The sequence below is a fragment of the Halichoeres trimaculatus genome, unplaced genomic scaffold (assembly GCF_033239565.1).
Source record: "Halichoeres trimaculatus isolate MK-OKI-2021-1 unplaced genomic scaffold, fHalTri1.1 fHalTri1_scaffold_20, whole genome shotgun sequence".
Taxonomy (NCBI): Eukaryota; Metazoa; Chordata; class Actinopteri; order Labriformes; family Labridae; genus Halichoeres; species Halichoeres trimaculatus.
Window position 1 is genome coordinate 15,652,376 of NW_027437198.1, and position 14,773 is coordinate 15,667,148.

Consider the following 14,773-nt stretch of genomic DNA (forward strand, 5'->3'; position numbering starts at 1 on the left):
GAATCTGTGTGGGTGTGTGAGTGTGTCTGTTGACCGAATTGTGATGGATTGCACATCTGCATGACTGTGTGTGTGTGTGTGTATGTGTGTGTGTGTTTTAGACTTTGATGTAAACATGAAAGGAAAGCAGAGATTAACGCTGGATTTGACAGGAGGAAGAATAGCTGCAGGCGTAGACAGTTGGATTGATGGATGAATGAAAGTATGCGCTGATGCAGAGGTGCAGCAACACAACCCCAAATCATCTGAATCCTCACAAACAGGAACAAAGCTCATCATTCAACATGTACACATTTCTGACACAAAAGAGAGAGGATATTCATAAAAGGATGATGGATGCATTTGTCAGTAGATTGATTTTTCATTGACATGCAGAAAGGAACACGAAGACATGATTAAAAAGAGATACAGAGGAGGGTGTTGTCAGGCAGGGTGGAGGGAAGAGGAGCAGAGAGGAACTCAGTGTATTTAGTGGGCTTTTGCAAATAGTAACAATATACACAGATCAATCCATAGCACTGCTATCTGTGTGCTCTGCTCTGCCCTGCACGTGCAGTCACACACACAAACTCACAGGACATGTTACTCCCCTATCAATGTCTGACCACAACAACCAAACGAAACGCCACCCTGCTGAAGTCTCAACCCATCATCCCCTTTCTTTTAAAAGCACTTGGGGTCTCACTTTTACACATTTTTAACAGAATTTTTAGGACTTCATGATGTAATACCATAACAGGTTTATATCATCAGGATAAAATTAAGTTGTGTCTTGTTTCTGAGACTCTTTGTGTTTAATCATAAAGCTTAAGAATGCCTCAGGGTTGCCACACAAACGTCCATACTTTTTTTGGTGAGCTGAATTTCATTCTCTCCAAGCCCAGTGGGCAAAGATGGAAATCTATAAATATTGACCGAATGACCTTTCACCTTTTAGCCAGTCTTTTGGATTTTGGCAAACACCTCCCAGAGGCTGTTCTTATGTTGGTAGTGTGAGAGGTAACAAGCACAGACGTAGAGTGTCAGATACCTGGGGAGGTAATTAAGCTTCAGGTTTGGATGGTTGCCAACAGTATGTTTGAGTATCTTCACGGAGACGGGTGAATGTTGGTTGTTGAATTTAGAGATGCACAATGCTGTGTTCACACTTGCATTTTACAGCTGTGTGTGTGTGTGTTTGTGTATGTGTGTGTGTGTGTGTGGATTAGTAGAGTAGAGAGAGCTGGATTAGGAGCACCGAGGGCAGCCGGAGCCAACAGAAAGCAAAGGACAGATCAGGCTGGCTGCAGCAATATGTGGCAACAACAGGGGATTGTCGCTTTGTGTTTTTGCGCATGTGCATGTGTGAGTGTGTTTGTGTTTGTGTGTCTGTCTATCTGTCTGTGCGTCTCTAACTGTGTCATTGGGCATACACGTGCTCATGCAAGTGCAGCCTCATGCATTGACCCCTCCCCCTCTATGATGTCTGAGTCATGGAGCATTCACACACACACACACACACACACACACACACACACACACACACACACACACACACACACACACACACACACACACACACACGCACAGATGTTGGTGCAAAACTTAATATACCTTGAGGCAAAGAATGCAAAATAGGTTTTTGTGTAGGAGTGTGTGTCAGAATTGTGTGAAGTATGAAGACTTTGGATGACATGGTGTCAGCTTTTTGAACTTCACTGGTATTCACAAAGTGACATTCGCCATGGTTTTATATTTTAGTGCATCTTCTTGTACATCAAATATTTAAAGAAACCTACTGGATCAGTTTTTGCAAACATTAACAGTTAAGAGTATTATATATAGGGTTCTCGCTCTCATGATTTTAACACTGGTCAAGCCTGAGGTAAAGTAAATTGTATTTTAAAGTAGCAGTACATCTCATCCTGGTGCCTGTAAGTGCTCACTTGTTAAGAAATTTTAGATGCAAGCTTAAAAAAAAGAAAGCTTTTAGCTAGCATTCAGCCTTTGTTGTAGCCTTATGTTATTCGTTTAATTTACATGGCAGGATGTCATTTGTATATCATCGGGTACATATTTCTCCTGTGCTCTTTTACGCACAGCAAAGTTCTGCCCCAGCATGTTCACAGACACACAAACACAAGTGGGTATATACACAAACACTAAAACACAGACAAGCACATTCTGTATAGCGGATGGAGAGCTCGGAAAACCACCACAAGAAAACATGTCTTAGCCCCAGCAAGGTGCAACACTCGCTAAAGATCCCTTAGATACAGCTACACACATTGAATTTCTGGGTTCTACCCAGTATGATAGTGTCAAGCAGACAGACATGGACACCGTACAGGAGCTGTATGCTCCAGCTCAAGTTATCTGAGATCCAGGAGAGTTTGGATCCAAATCTTCCTATTGATGGAAATTGGCCTTAAATAGTCCTTAAAGCCAAGTATTTTGCTTTAACCTTAACTACATGTAGTGCCTGCCTCATAGATAGCTACCTAGTTGCAGAGAAGTCAGGTAACACAAGGTGTGAATTTAACTTCTGTTTGATAAAAGCCTTTGCAATGCGGAAAGCCAGAACCAGGCTAGAGGTTGAAAAAGTGAACAGGTTTGTTTAAAGACTTAGAATCCAATTTGGTCCCGTAACAAGATAATTGGAACACTGAAGCTCCCATTATGCCGATCCGAACGGATATCAAAGCCACCTTATGTAACAACTTCATCTGTTCTTTAGGACTTAATCTAATGAGGTACTATGACACTTCAGGACAATGTTCTTTTTTATCGGTTGTATGTTTTGTTTACATTACAGCTAAGATATATGAAAAATCAGGCATAATACTGGGTGTGAGTCATCAGGTTGGCGTGATGTGACTGCTTCCAAAGATAAACCCAGAGCCAACATTTCCGAAATCTCTATGACCATCCTTGAGCTTCATAACACCTTAGTAACCAGCACATAAAGTAACTGAGACTAGGTCCTTGTTTGAACTACTCCTTCTAATAAAAGAAGTATACCATCTCTACTCATCCAAGCAGATCATCCCAAAGGATGTCCAGCATTTTCTGTGGAACCTGCAATAATTTTGTGGACGCTAACTCATCAAGCAGCAGATGAGTGGTAAATTTCAGGGTGATTGCTGATACCTTGAAAGTAGATATTTGGAATCATGAAAGGTTCTTTTTTTCTTGTTTCTTTACTGCTGACAAATGTTTTTTTTTTGTCCACTAAGAATGTGACGAACACACCAGGAACAGCAAGTCTCTCTAGGCTTTATCCCTTCTCAAACCCTTTTCAAAAGGACCATTCTTTCTTCCCTAGCAGGACCTTGTCCCCTGGTAACCCTTCTGTAGATTTACATTGAGTTGGTAGCTGAGGCGGCACAAGCAGTCACAAACAGGTCTTGTTTTAATTCCAAAGGTGTTTTTGACCTCATTTAAGAGTCTGGCTTTTAGGAAGGCTATAGAGGGATTCTTATCCTAAGTGTATGTTCAGTATTTCACAATGCTTACCAAAGCATAAAGCAAGCATTTTAATACATTTTACAGCAGACTAGTTGTGTAACTCTGCAAAAGCTGCAAAATGCCACAATCATTTAATGCAATAAGCTACTTGAAGGGGAATAGAAATACGGGGTTTTACTGTTGGTTCACTTAAAGAGCGGTTGCTCTTTGGTTAATGATGGTCTAATTATTTATCAAGCATCATATCACTGGGGTGACAGATTTTTTTTAATCATCCAAAAAAGAAGGGTATCATCTGCATAGCATAGCATTAAACATTTACAAAATGTTTCCTGACTCTTTCACAAAGAAAAAACTGTGCTTTGCATTAACATTGAATATTATTTTGTGACTGCCTTGTGCGAGTAGAACAAGCTATTCCCCTAAAAGTTAGAACAGAGTATTTTCACTGGTGTTGCATTTATTAGCTGTTTCTCTATTGGTGGAATAAACCTTCTGACTGGCGACTTACAACGGGCTTGGAAAATTCTGTCACAAGTACATGAAATAGTAATAACAATAAAATATAGTACTTTTTATGTTATTTTTTGGTCCCTTTTGATGCCTTTAATTCGATAGGAGAGGACAGTGGATATAATGGGAAACAGGGCGAGAGTGGGGAATAAATGTGGAAAGCAGGCCACAGGCTGGATTTGAACTAGGGCCACCCACTCAAGGGTGAACCTCATGGGGCGCAACCCAGACTGCTAGGCCATCTGCACCCCATAAATACAGTATATTTTATCACTATATGGATAAAACCTCTAGAATGTCTTCATGAAGACTTCCTGTCCTGTTTTGATCAACAGCTGTTGACCATAGTGACTGTCTTAATTGTATTCAAGCAACAAGTCTGCTTTCAGGGGCAGTGCGCACTGACCAAAGTGCCATCCAGAAACCTGTTACTTTTCAGTAGCTTTCAGTCATCAGTCACAAGATATGGCTCGGGTATTCTTTGTCACATTTCAGCACCATAGAACCAATAATTGAAATTATTAGCCACACAAAACTAAATGACTAACTCTTGCCATTGTGTTACATTTTCAGAAGTGAGAAACTTTGACCTTTTAACCACCACAGCTCAAATAGTCTATAAATCCTGTAGAGTCCTATATTAATGTATGATAGTCCACAGTGTCATTTAGCAAAACATGGGGTTGAAGTTTCAACAAGGCACCTTCAATAGCAAGAGTTGCCAGTAGCAAACAGGCCAGACCATCTAGTTTGCAGCTCTAAGAACAACATAATTAACCTTGATCATGGCCCAAAATGAGTTTATGTAAGAGTTTTAATCAACATTCTGTTTGCAAGCAAGCAAACTAATACTATAAATTGTCTTTGCTGTGCTTTGGGACCTTCACTTCATACCACGAATCATTAGTAGTGCCCTCAGGTCTACGGGGGACAGCCAAGCACCTTACAGCTAATTCCAAGCTAACTCCTGGCACCATGTCAGAGTGTGACATAACAATGTCATGACTCCAGGCAGGAGCTCTACTCAGCTAATTGTAATGCCAGATTGTCATTTAATTTAAGTGTGGGAGTCAATCACATGAGAGCATGTGTGCCCTGTAACCAATTGAGCTTTGTAAAGTAACTACACATTTGTTTTTTCCTTGCTCTCTATGTCCCTGTGCTCTTGCTTCAAGCTCCCCCCCAAACTCTGACCCTTCATTCACAAACAGCACAGCGTTCACTGGTTTCATCTCGATGGCAGTGTGTCAGCCTGTTGAAGAGACACTAAGAGAAACTTTTGCAGCAGTGCCAGACAGAAAGACTGTCCCTTTTCGTCAATAAGACCAGGCAGGTGGTTGGGGATTACGGGCGGCATTCATCCTTTAGCAGTCACAGAAAGAGAAAGCTGGGGCTTTCAAGTTCCTCGGTGTGCAAACACAGAAAAACCTGTAATGAGATCTACACTCGGGAACTGTGATTAAGATGACGCAGTGGTGAGTCCATTACCTCTTCATGAGGCAGCTTGGGAAGTTTGGCTGAGGTGAAGAAGAGTCACAGAATTTTCCATTGAGATCCCCCTGGTCCAAGAGTTTTCTTTCAGCTGTTCATTAACTATAAACATACACATTTCTAAACAAAACTATCAGGTCCCAACCACTCTTTTTGTTGTCAAAAAAATTGCCCAGTGCATTGGTCCAAGCCATGAAGTAAAACTTGGCCAAGAGGACATAATTTGCCCTATCAGCTGACATCAACATGAGCTGGAAAATAGCACAATGGGCTACTTTTGTTGCTGACAATGGCTTTGCAACCCAGCTTCACCTGCCCCTGGAAGGGCAGGGAGCTCCCAGAACAAAGCCATTCTGCCAAATTGAATTAGGTCTTTGACGTGAGTGGTCCTGACTGAACCAGGGAAAATGTATCTCACCCTGAACAATTTAACAAAGACCATGTGTATGATAAATAAGTATATTTTCCCTAGCATGTAGTGCGGCTATTACAGTCCACCAATTTAAAAGTAGGTGGTTGGTGTTGAGATTTGATGTCTACAAGAAGGTTGCTCACTGCTGAAAAATACTACCTCTATTTCAAACAACAACTGGAACATCTCCAGTAACAAAATGTGGTGTGCAGATGGTGACTAATATGGACCTAACACTTATGCTATCACAGCCAACTCTTATTCCCACCAAATGCCTGCTTTCATGTTTTCCTCTGGAGCCAAAAATAAGGTTAGGCCAGGGACATTTACAGGACAATCAAGGCAGTGATGGCTTTTGAATGTTAAATATGTGAATACTCATGCCTTTCCTTTGTGAAATGTAATATTCCATGAAAGGATTAAGCAACATCAGCTCCTTCAGTCGAGCATATAAATAGTACACCAAATAGTACGACTAAAAGAACATGAGTCATTTCAATCAGTTCTCAGTCCACTATAAAAATCTTACCAATTATTCAAGAAGGATCCTGCTTATCTGATTTTTTATGTTGCCAGCCCTTATACAACACGTCTCCATCATTTATCAGGGCACTACTTTCTGTAAAAGCTAAGGATTAAAACTTAACTTTCAAGTTCTTCTCTATGCAGCTTATCATATCAAGATATTAAGCTGCACATTTCTCTAGAGGATTTTTTGATCCTGTGGACCAAATGACGCCCCCATCATTCACAAGATAAACTCATTAAAAATGTTATTTGATTAGAATTTAAACATTTAAATTGGTTGATTTATTGCTTAATTTTAATCATGCAGGGCCAATAAGGCCTTTCTAATAAATAAGATAATCCAAGACAGCCGACCTTAAAACTTAGATAGTACACTCTATTGTAGCATGAATTAGGTGGATGTGTTCTTTGTACTGTTTGGGGTTTTATTACATTTTTTGTCCATTTGAGGAGTCATAAAATGTCAGCCAGTCTGATTCTAAGAAAGAAGTCTTTACATATCAACAAGCACCCTAAAACAATAACTTTACTTCGATGCTTTTACAAACACCACATTTTCATTTTGTTTTATATAATAATCTTATTACAATGTGACCAGACCACTGAGTGTCCAGAAAAGGCAAGGAGGTGAAGGCTTTGGGTGCTAATGCTAATGGTTAGACTAGCTCTCCAGGATTAAAACTTTAGTTGAAATGACCAGGGAATTGGATGCATCACAACACAGAAAGAATGGTTTCTGCTATGGATTAGCAAAATATGCTGCAATAAAGGAAATTTGTAAATAGGAAAGAATAGAAGAGAATAGAATGGAATAGAACTTTATCATTGTAACAAGTACAATGGAATTGAAGTCACAGCAGCAATCAAGAAAACAAAACTAAGAAAATGTATAGAAAGTGCAAAAAGGTCCATAAGAAAATAGACGATGACAGCTTGTCCATCATTCTCCTGTTCAGCCAGCCTCCACCTCTACAGGGTCCAGGACTGAGCTTCTTCAGCAGTCTGCTCAGTCTCTGTCTCCTAGATCCTGTCTGCTCACAGCAGGTGAAGCTCTTCCAATGTGGCGTTGGTGTCTGATGTTGGCTCCGTTAGCCATGTCTGTAAATAGCATGATGCTACTCTGCCCTCTGGTATTTTCTCTGTTGCTGGGTTAGCATGGCTAGCTCGTCCATCGTTATTGGAGGCAGATCTTACTTTCCCAATAACGATGGGTGGAAGGACAGGTCGATGTCATCACTTCTTAGCTCACACCTCAGTACCAGCACGTCGTCCTCACCTCCTTCTCCTCACCTTGTGGGAAGACATCAGGCCTTACACCAGTTAGCATTGACATGCTACAGGCTGCTAACAGCTGAGTTCACATGTAAACAGTGCAGCTATGGTTGCATGTAAGATCTCCAGACAAACACAGGAGAAAAAGTAGGAAAAATATCACTGAAGCCACAATAAGTTTGGCGTCCATGACCAACAAATGAGCCATACAGAGTAATGATCCACTCCAAATACAAAGATGATGAAAAAGAGATAAAAAAATTACAAGAAACGGACAAAGAAGAGAGAGCTGCTGCAAAAGGCAGCCATAGCCCACAGGGCGGTGCCTAGCAACCCTAAATGCATCCCTAGTTGCCAATGAGAGTATGATCACCAGGCTTTGTGAATGTCGAATGTCATTCTGTTAGCCAAATTTCTGTTTCTTGTTGGAATACCTTAGAAACGATTGACTAAACCATTAATTTGTGGATTGACTATGATGTTTACATCCAGATGACTTCTGAAAACCATCATTAGGACAGACATTAGAAATAAAATTGTCCTAAATTAAAGAATTAGCAGGAGGAATTTGTATTAGATCCAAACTCAGAGAGTAGGGCATCCATTCTATCAGCCCCATAGCAACACGTTGACGTTTCATTGTTAGCAGTTGGCAGTGGATTCAGTCTCAGTCTGTCCCATCATGTTAACACGTTGTCTTGACTAAGGTCAAAGTTTGTTTCCACTGCACTAATCCATCAGTACGTTACAGTCAGGTCACACTGGATGTCTGCCAGGAGCTTAAAGGGCATAATCCCTGTCTTTTATGGACAGCTTTCATTTTTGAAACATTTAAAGGAAGTGCATTTGATTGATGGAAGAAGAACAAAGCCTTAATAAAAACAGCTACACGTGAGGTACTGTAGAACGAATCAAAAATTAATTTGCTCCTTTGAATGCTGATGCTATATTTATAGCCTTCTTAAATCCCACCCCCCAGCAAGCAGCCAGCACAGCTTTGAGCCACACCCCCAGTTTCTACTGGATGCTTTCATTTTGGAGTTTGGTTTAGACTGTGCTCAGCAGCCTTTCTCCCTGAGACAAACGGTACCAGTAATTATTCCATTGGCTCCCAGTGTATCCAGTCTTCATGGTGGCTTTCATAGGAGACTGTAACTGAATTCGGAGCCAGAAGAAATCATACAGCAGCTTGATTTCATTGATGAGATTAAAAAAAAGCATCTCTTTGTTCTCACAAGACTTTACTCAGCCATACTGGGGGGACCACATCAGCATGCTGTTACATAATCAAGTTAGCGTTAAAGCTTAAGTGAGTTTGGATTTGGAGAGGCAAAATGTTTGTTACCTCCTGAGGGGGAACCAAAAAGAGCAAATCAAACAGAGACAGAGATGACACGCAAGGAGAAAGTGACAGGAGTGATAATGAAAAAACAGAGAAGGTGACAGATGTAGGAAGGAGTCAGGCAAAAAAAATAAAAATAAAAAAAGAAATGCTGTATGTACGAGGAGCAAAAATGTGCAAGTTTTGTTTGGTGATGACAGAGAGAATGTCACTGAGGGAGGATCTACACATGCAAACACACAGACTGGAAGGAGGCGGGGGGAAAGGCAGGACGAGAGCAGCATGAAGGGAGGGGGAGAGAGTGGGAGGGAAGAGAAGGAAATAAATAGAGTAACCATTCCTGCCAGCAGCAAGTCATGATGAGAGAGAGCTACTACAGCTTCAGATATCTCCTCTGAGCACAGCAGACAGACTGTACTGTACTTCTCTGGGATCGACGTGAGCTCTCAGGTCACCAGGAGGTTGTCTGTGGCGGAGGATTTAAGAACCTCTTCTTTGAGGTCTGCAGACCAACGAGAGCTGCTGCTAGCCACTCTGATTTGTGTACTCAAGAAGAACCACTACTGTCAAACCCATTAACTGGAGCACAGCTTTGTGTTTTCGCCTGAATGGGACGCGTATGCTGACCCCACTTGATTGCTGGGAGGCTTATACAGCTGAAGAAGCGGTTGGGTTTTATTCTCCTCTTCTGGTATTTCATCAAAGTGGCCACCATGCATATATTACAGCCATACTGCATCAACAGGTTGGTGTGTTTCATGTGAATTGACTTGTTTGTGAAGTTGTGTTGGAGGGTAAGCTACCCCTGTCATACACCACATGCTGGCAACAGATAAAGACAGAAATATCAGTGAAAGATGCTTTCCTCTGTTTATCTGCTTGTGTTATGTCGAGATACATTTTAGACCTGCAGCCTTTGGAGTGAAAAGTGAAGTCCACAAATTGTATTGCAGTGTTTTTGCTTGAAAAGGTTGTTTTCTCAGAGAAATGGCGCAAATATTTTTTAATTCTTGCAGCATAAGAGAAGCAGCTAGAGTTTTTACTTTCCTTTAAACTAGGGATACAGAAACCATTGTGCTTGTTGCATTCCAAGGCTGCTTGAGCATAAAAGCATTTTAATACTGCTGCTGTTGCACATACAAAACGCCCAAATACCCATTTCTGCTCCTTGTGTTTGGGACTGACAGTAAGTCTCAAAGACCCACTTTTATTTATGCAAAGCAGTCAACGTGAATTTGTTTTTTCTTTGTAACACAGCTGCTTCACCTCTGTTTCCAGTGGTGCCAATTTACCCCAGCGATTATTCTCACAACTGCTTCCATTTTTAACATCCTCCAATGTTGACTTCTCCCCTTAGCCCTGTGATCAGTCTTGTGAGAGTGGCTCTGACTCCACAATTCTGCCAAAATAACTGCCCAAAATTCATTTCATGGTGTTTTGATTGATCATGAAGCAACGGGTAGACACTTCTCTCTTAATATGACTGATTCTAAAGAGGTGTGATAAAGTTCAAACAGCAGCCCAGTACTAAACCTTTGGCAGAGTGTTAGAGTGAAGGCAGGAAACATGGTCATGATACATAGCTGATTAAAATTCAGCAAATTTTCCAGTTAACAAATAAGCTTTTGTTGTTACCCCATCCCCCTATTCCTTCTACAGCATATTTTCTTCAACAGATGCCTTCAGAAAGAATCTTTAAACCAAAGCTTCAGTGTCTGTCTTTGCAACTACGACGTTTGCTGTAGAAGTAGGCTACTGGCAAGTACAGTGACAAAAGTACCGTCTCAAGTCAGGCTCAATGTGGTGCCAGCTGACTTTAAAGGTTTTTGTGTTGTGATTTGCCAATTGTGCTTTTATGAGGCTGACAGAGTGGGATGTCTAATGTTTTTAATGTGGATTCTAAACCTCAAAACCAGAAAGTACTTGCCTGAAAGGGCCGGGAACAGTATGAACTGCCAGATTTCTTGCTTTAATAATCCTTTTAAGCAGTTAGATCTTCAACAGTTTATAAAGTAAACACGAGTAGATCAAGTGATCTTTTATGTTTTTGCTCTTTCCTTTGAACCTCAGGCAAAAACAATGTGACGGTTGCTAGCACAGCTAATCAAGTACCTTAAAGATGCAGTGAGGAGGATCTGCTTTGATTGGACTGCTTAGCCACCTTCTGGCCCTGAGAGTGACTTTTAACAAGCTGTGCGTTTGTTTTGGAATTAAATGGAGATTGGATGAAACCAAATTTTCTTTGTTCAAGGCAACTTCTAACTGGATACAACCAAGGACTGAAAAAAAAGGGACATTGCTTGCTCGGCTCGAATGAGGTCTCCACAAAAACTGCTCCCCCTGGTGGTTGGCTGCAGTACAGGTTAAAAAACCCGGCTTTCCAGCCATTCCAGATGGGTTGTGGTTAAACTTTAAAAAATTGATACTCCTGGTAGAAATGTTTCTCACGTCCAATTGTTCTGGTGATTTGAAGATATCCTTTGGCTGTCTTGTATTCAAGTCTCTTTTTTTCGCTTTCATTAGTTATACGAGGTTAAAAACGAAGCTTTAGATAGCATTTTACGATGTTTGACAGCTGCCGTTCTTGTGTATTTATTTTGGGGGTTGTAAAATATGTCGGGAGGTAGAGTCAAGAAGTGATTGAACCCTTGAAAGAAAAAAAATAATTATTATTTTTGTCACCCAGCTCCACTCAGATTCTCCCAGAATCCCTCATCGTCTCTACTGCGCAGACTCTGGCTGCAATTGCTGCCAATGGCTGCGCCTATGATGGCGGTATTTTGACTTCAAAACCGTACAATGATAAATGGCAGAGCCACACTGTCCACTCTATATACAGTCCATTGACTGAGATAAGGTATTTATCAATACAGTTTTATAGCTCTATGGTTTGAAACATGACAACAAGCAAACATTGTAAGTTTGTCCCATAGTTTGGTAGCTGTCTATATGCTGCTAGCAGCCCAGTGCTCTCCAAGACATGCTTGTAATGTTAGCGATGTTTGGGCTCCTGTGTCCACCATTACTACAAAATTAATCCAAGAAACAGTTTTCAGCAGAGAATAACACAGGCCTATATTCTCAATTCTCAACTTCATCAGCCATGTGGTGTTGTCATAGAGACTTAGAAGTGCTTTAAATCAAATGGATCCGGCTCAACTTGATTGGGAAGCTAAGAAGTAGCATTTTGGAATAACCTATATTGGCAGTGGAAATGTCATTTTTAAATGTGGATTACAATAAAGTATATATCTAGAAGGGAGGCTTTTGCGAGATCACTTGTAAACTCCTCATAGCCCCTTTGAGCTTGATATTCTCAGTCAGAGATGGTGGAGACTAAAACAGAGCAAAAAATACAAAAAGTTAGGTTCATACATTTACTGAACTTAAAGTTTATGGATTTGTTTTTGTGTGTCTGTTGGCAAAAATTTCCCTCATATCTTAAATAAAGTGTAATAACATTAGTTCAGCCTGTTTTGCTGCCCCAGTGGTCAAAATTAGTCACTGCACCTTAATGTGGCAAAAAGCACATCCTCTGATAATTGACTTCTTGCTGCTTTGACTCATAGCTCCAAATATCCTGTAATAGATAGATGGAGAACACATCAGACTCTCACACCAAATTAAATTATGGTACAGAATGTTAAGCTTGTTTTTTAAGAGATGCAGAATCTGTTTTTTATGGTTGCTCACTTCATAAGGATCAACAACCAGAGTAGACAGTTTCCCACAGTGTTACTGCCTGGCCATGTGCACAGCAATAAAATTAATAAGTCAGCTGGAGCGTGAAGAGCAGCAAGAACAGAGCAAGAGACGTCAGAGGGCTTTTTTTTTTTTTCCTTTTTTCTCAGTTTCGAAGAGGAAAGTAGATTTGACAGCTAGAGAGGGAGAAAGAGGAATGGAGGGAGAAGGGGAGAGTAGAGGGATGGTGGAAAGCCAGATTACCTAATACCTCTGATAGAAGTTTAGGGAGGAGAGGAGAAGAAAAGACAGGACTGACAATGAGAAGGGATGGAAAGCTGAGGAAACAGTCAGAGGGCAATGCCCAGGAGAAACCAAAGAGGGAGGGACACAGAGAGAAATATTTTATAGAGGGGTTGAGGGTTAAGGGGAGGAGGAGGGGTGTGTGGCAAACAGACTTGGGGATAGACTGAAAAAAAGACTGAGAGAGGATGTAATCCAAATCTGCTGCCAGTAGCAAGTACAGACTCGATCCTAGTGAGGGAGGAAGAAGAGAAAAAGAGAATATTTGAGTTGGAAAAGATGAGTGAAGGAGTAATCTATGATATTGTGATGTGTGTGTGCGTGTGCAGATGTGCATACATGTCAGGGTGAGCTATCCATGTTAGTGATTCAATCATTCATTCATTCATTTGTATTCAAACAGACAGAACGCTTGCCTTCAAGGTCTGTACAAACCAGTCTCCAAATCATCTTTGTATATTTGTAATGTCAGATATGTTATCTTAAGTGGGAGCAAAGGAGAGGAAAGCAAAAATGACCGTAGAACGTCGAGACAGAAGTAAGAGAACCTCAAAAAATAGACCTCCCTCCTGTAGGGCCCTCAGAGGAGACTTTTCTCAGCTCTCCTGTTTTTTGTTGGTTTGAATTTGTCTTTATTTCTGGTTCTGCTTTTGTATTCTAGTTAAACTTGAGACTGAAACTTTCAGTAAGCCAACTTTTATGGTTCAAACGCTCTAGGAAGCCACTTAGCTTTAATCAGCCACTGGTCAGCAGAGGCTTATTATGGCTGCAAAAAATAAAAATAAACCATCATCTTCAATATGCTGAAAGCTGTGCTAATCATTCTTTCTTATAGGGACTGGTCCTGCTGAGAAAAGTGATGCAATCCTGCAGTTCTCTTTATTTCAGTGTTTCTTTCTTTGACCTGGCTCTCAACTCTAAATAAATCTCAGCGAGGCATTGGTGCAAAATCAGTCTGCATGAGTTCAGTTATACTCATTAAAAAACCATTTGCTAAAAGATTTTTTTTGTTATTGTTTTCTTTTTGTTTCTTTTTTTATATGACGCTACATTATGATGTAAGTGTGTCCCATTTCCTTGGGTAAGATTTTAATCCCACTCCCCTGGGGTTCAGCTCTCTAGGGCCACTGCCCATTTGAGGGCACACAAGAATAAGGAGAGGGCCATAGGGTGGGGTTCATTTGAGGTCTCAGTCCCGATTGAGATATCTGTTCTGTTCGGAGCTAAACTTTTAAATGAGTTACTCTCCAACTCTAATTGATACTGTTAGGAGCTGAGCGGAATTGAATGGCTCAGTCAGTTATAGTGTTCAAATTATTCATCATAATCATAGCCGAATCAAATGGTGTTAGGATTGATTTTTTTATAGCATTTGATTCACGAAACAAATTAAAAACAAACTACTATGGAGAAAGAAAAAATAACAACCTTAAAACTGCAGATATAATTATAGGCCTGTGCAATACTGCATTTAAATCATATGGTAATATTTCAAAGCTTTACTGCAGAAAATAATATACCTTTGATATTTTGAAGTCTCTTCTAAACCATTATTAACCAATTTAAACTCATAACCAATCAGTTCTTACTTCTTAAACCCTAAGGTCCCCCAGTGGTGGCTATTTGAGGTCACTAATCACATACAAATAGAGTCATATTATACATAAGATTAAACAGGAGAAACACAGTTACAAGTGTAGCAGTGACATACCATTTTCTATTTGTGTATGTCATTTTTCTAAGAGACACAAAACAAAGGCCAGGGCTTGAAGGGTTAATGACAG

The 14,773-nt window shown here is 40.5% G+C and overlaps 1 protein-coding gene across 2 annotated transcripts in view; it reads left to right on the top strand.

The window, feature by feature from the left end:
• LOC141809477 (thyroid hormone receptor alpha) overlaps positions 1-14,773 on the top strand; it is a 100,559-nt gene that overhangs the window by 67,893 nt on the left and 17,893 nt on the right. Inside the window, exon 1 of one of the 2 annotated variants that reach the window (XM_074696524.1) lies at positions 9,406-9,750. The exons of the other annotated variant lie outside the window; for it this stretch is intronic. Coding sequence (XP_074552625.1) covers positions 9,719-9,750 — 32 coding nt within the window. The 5' untranslated portion in view covers positions 9,406-9,718. Of the gene's footprint in view, positions 1-9,405; positions 9,751-14,773 lie in introns of those variants that run through there. 2 annotated transcript variants of the gene reach the window in all.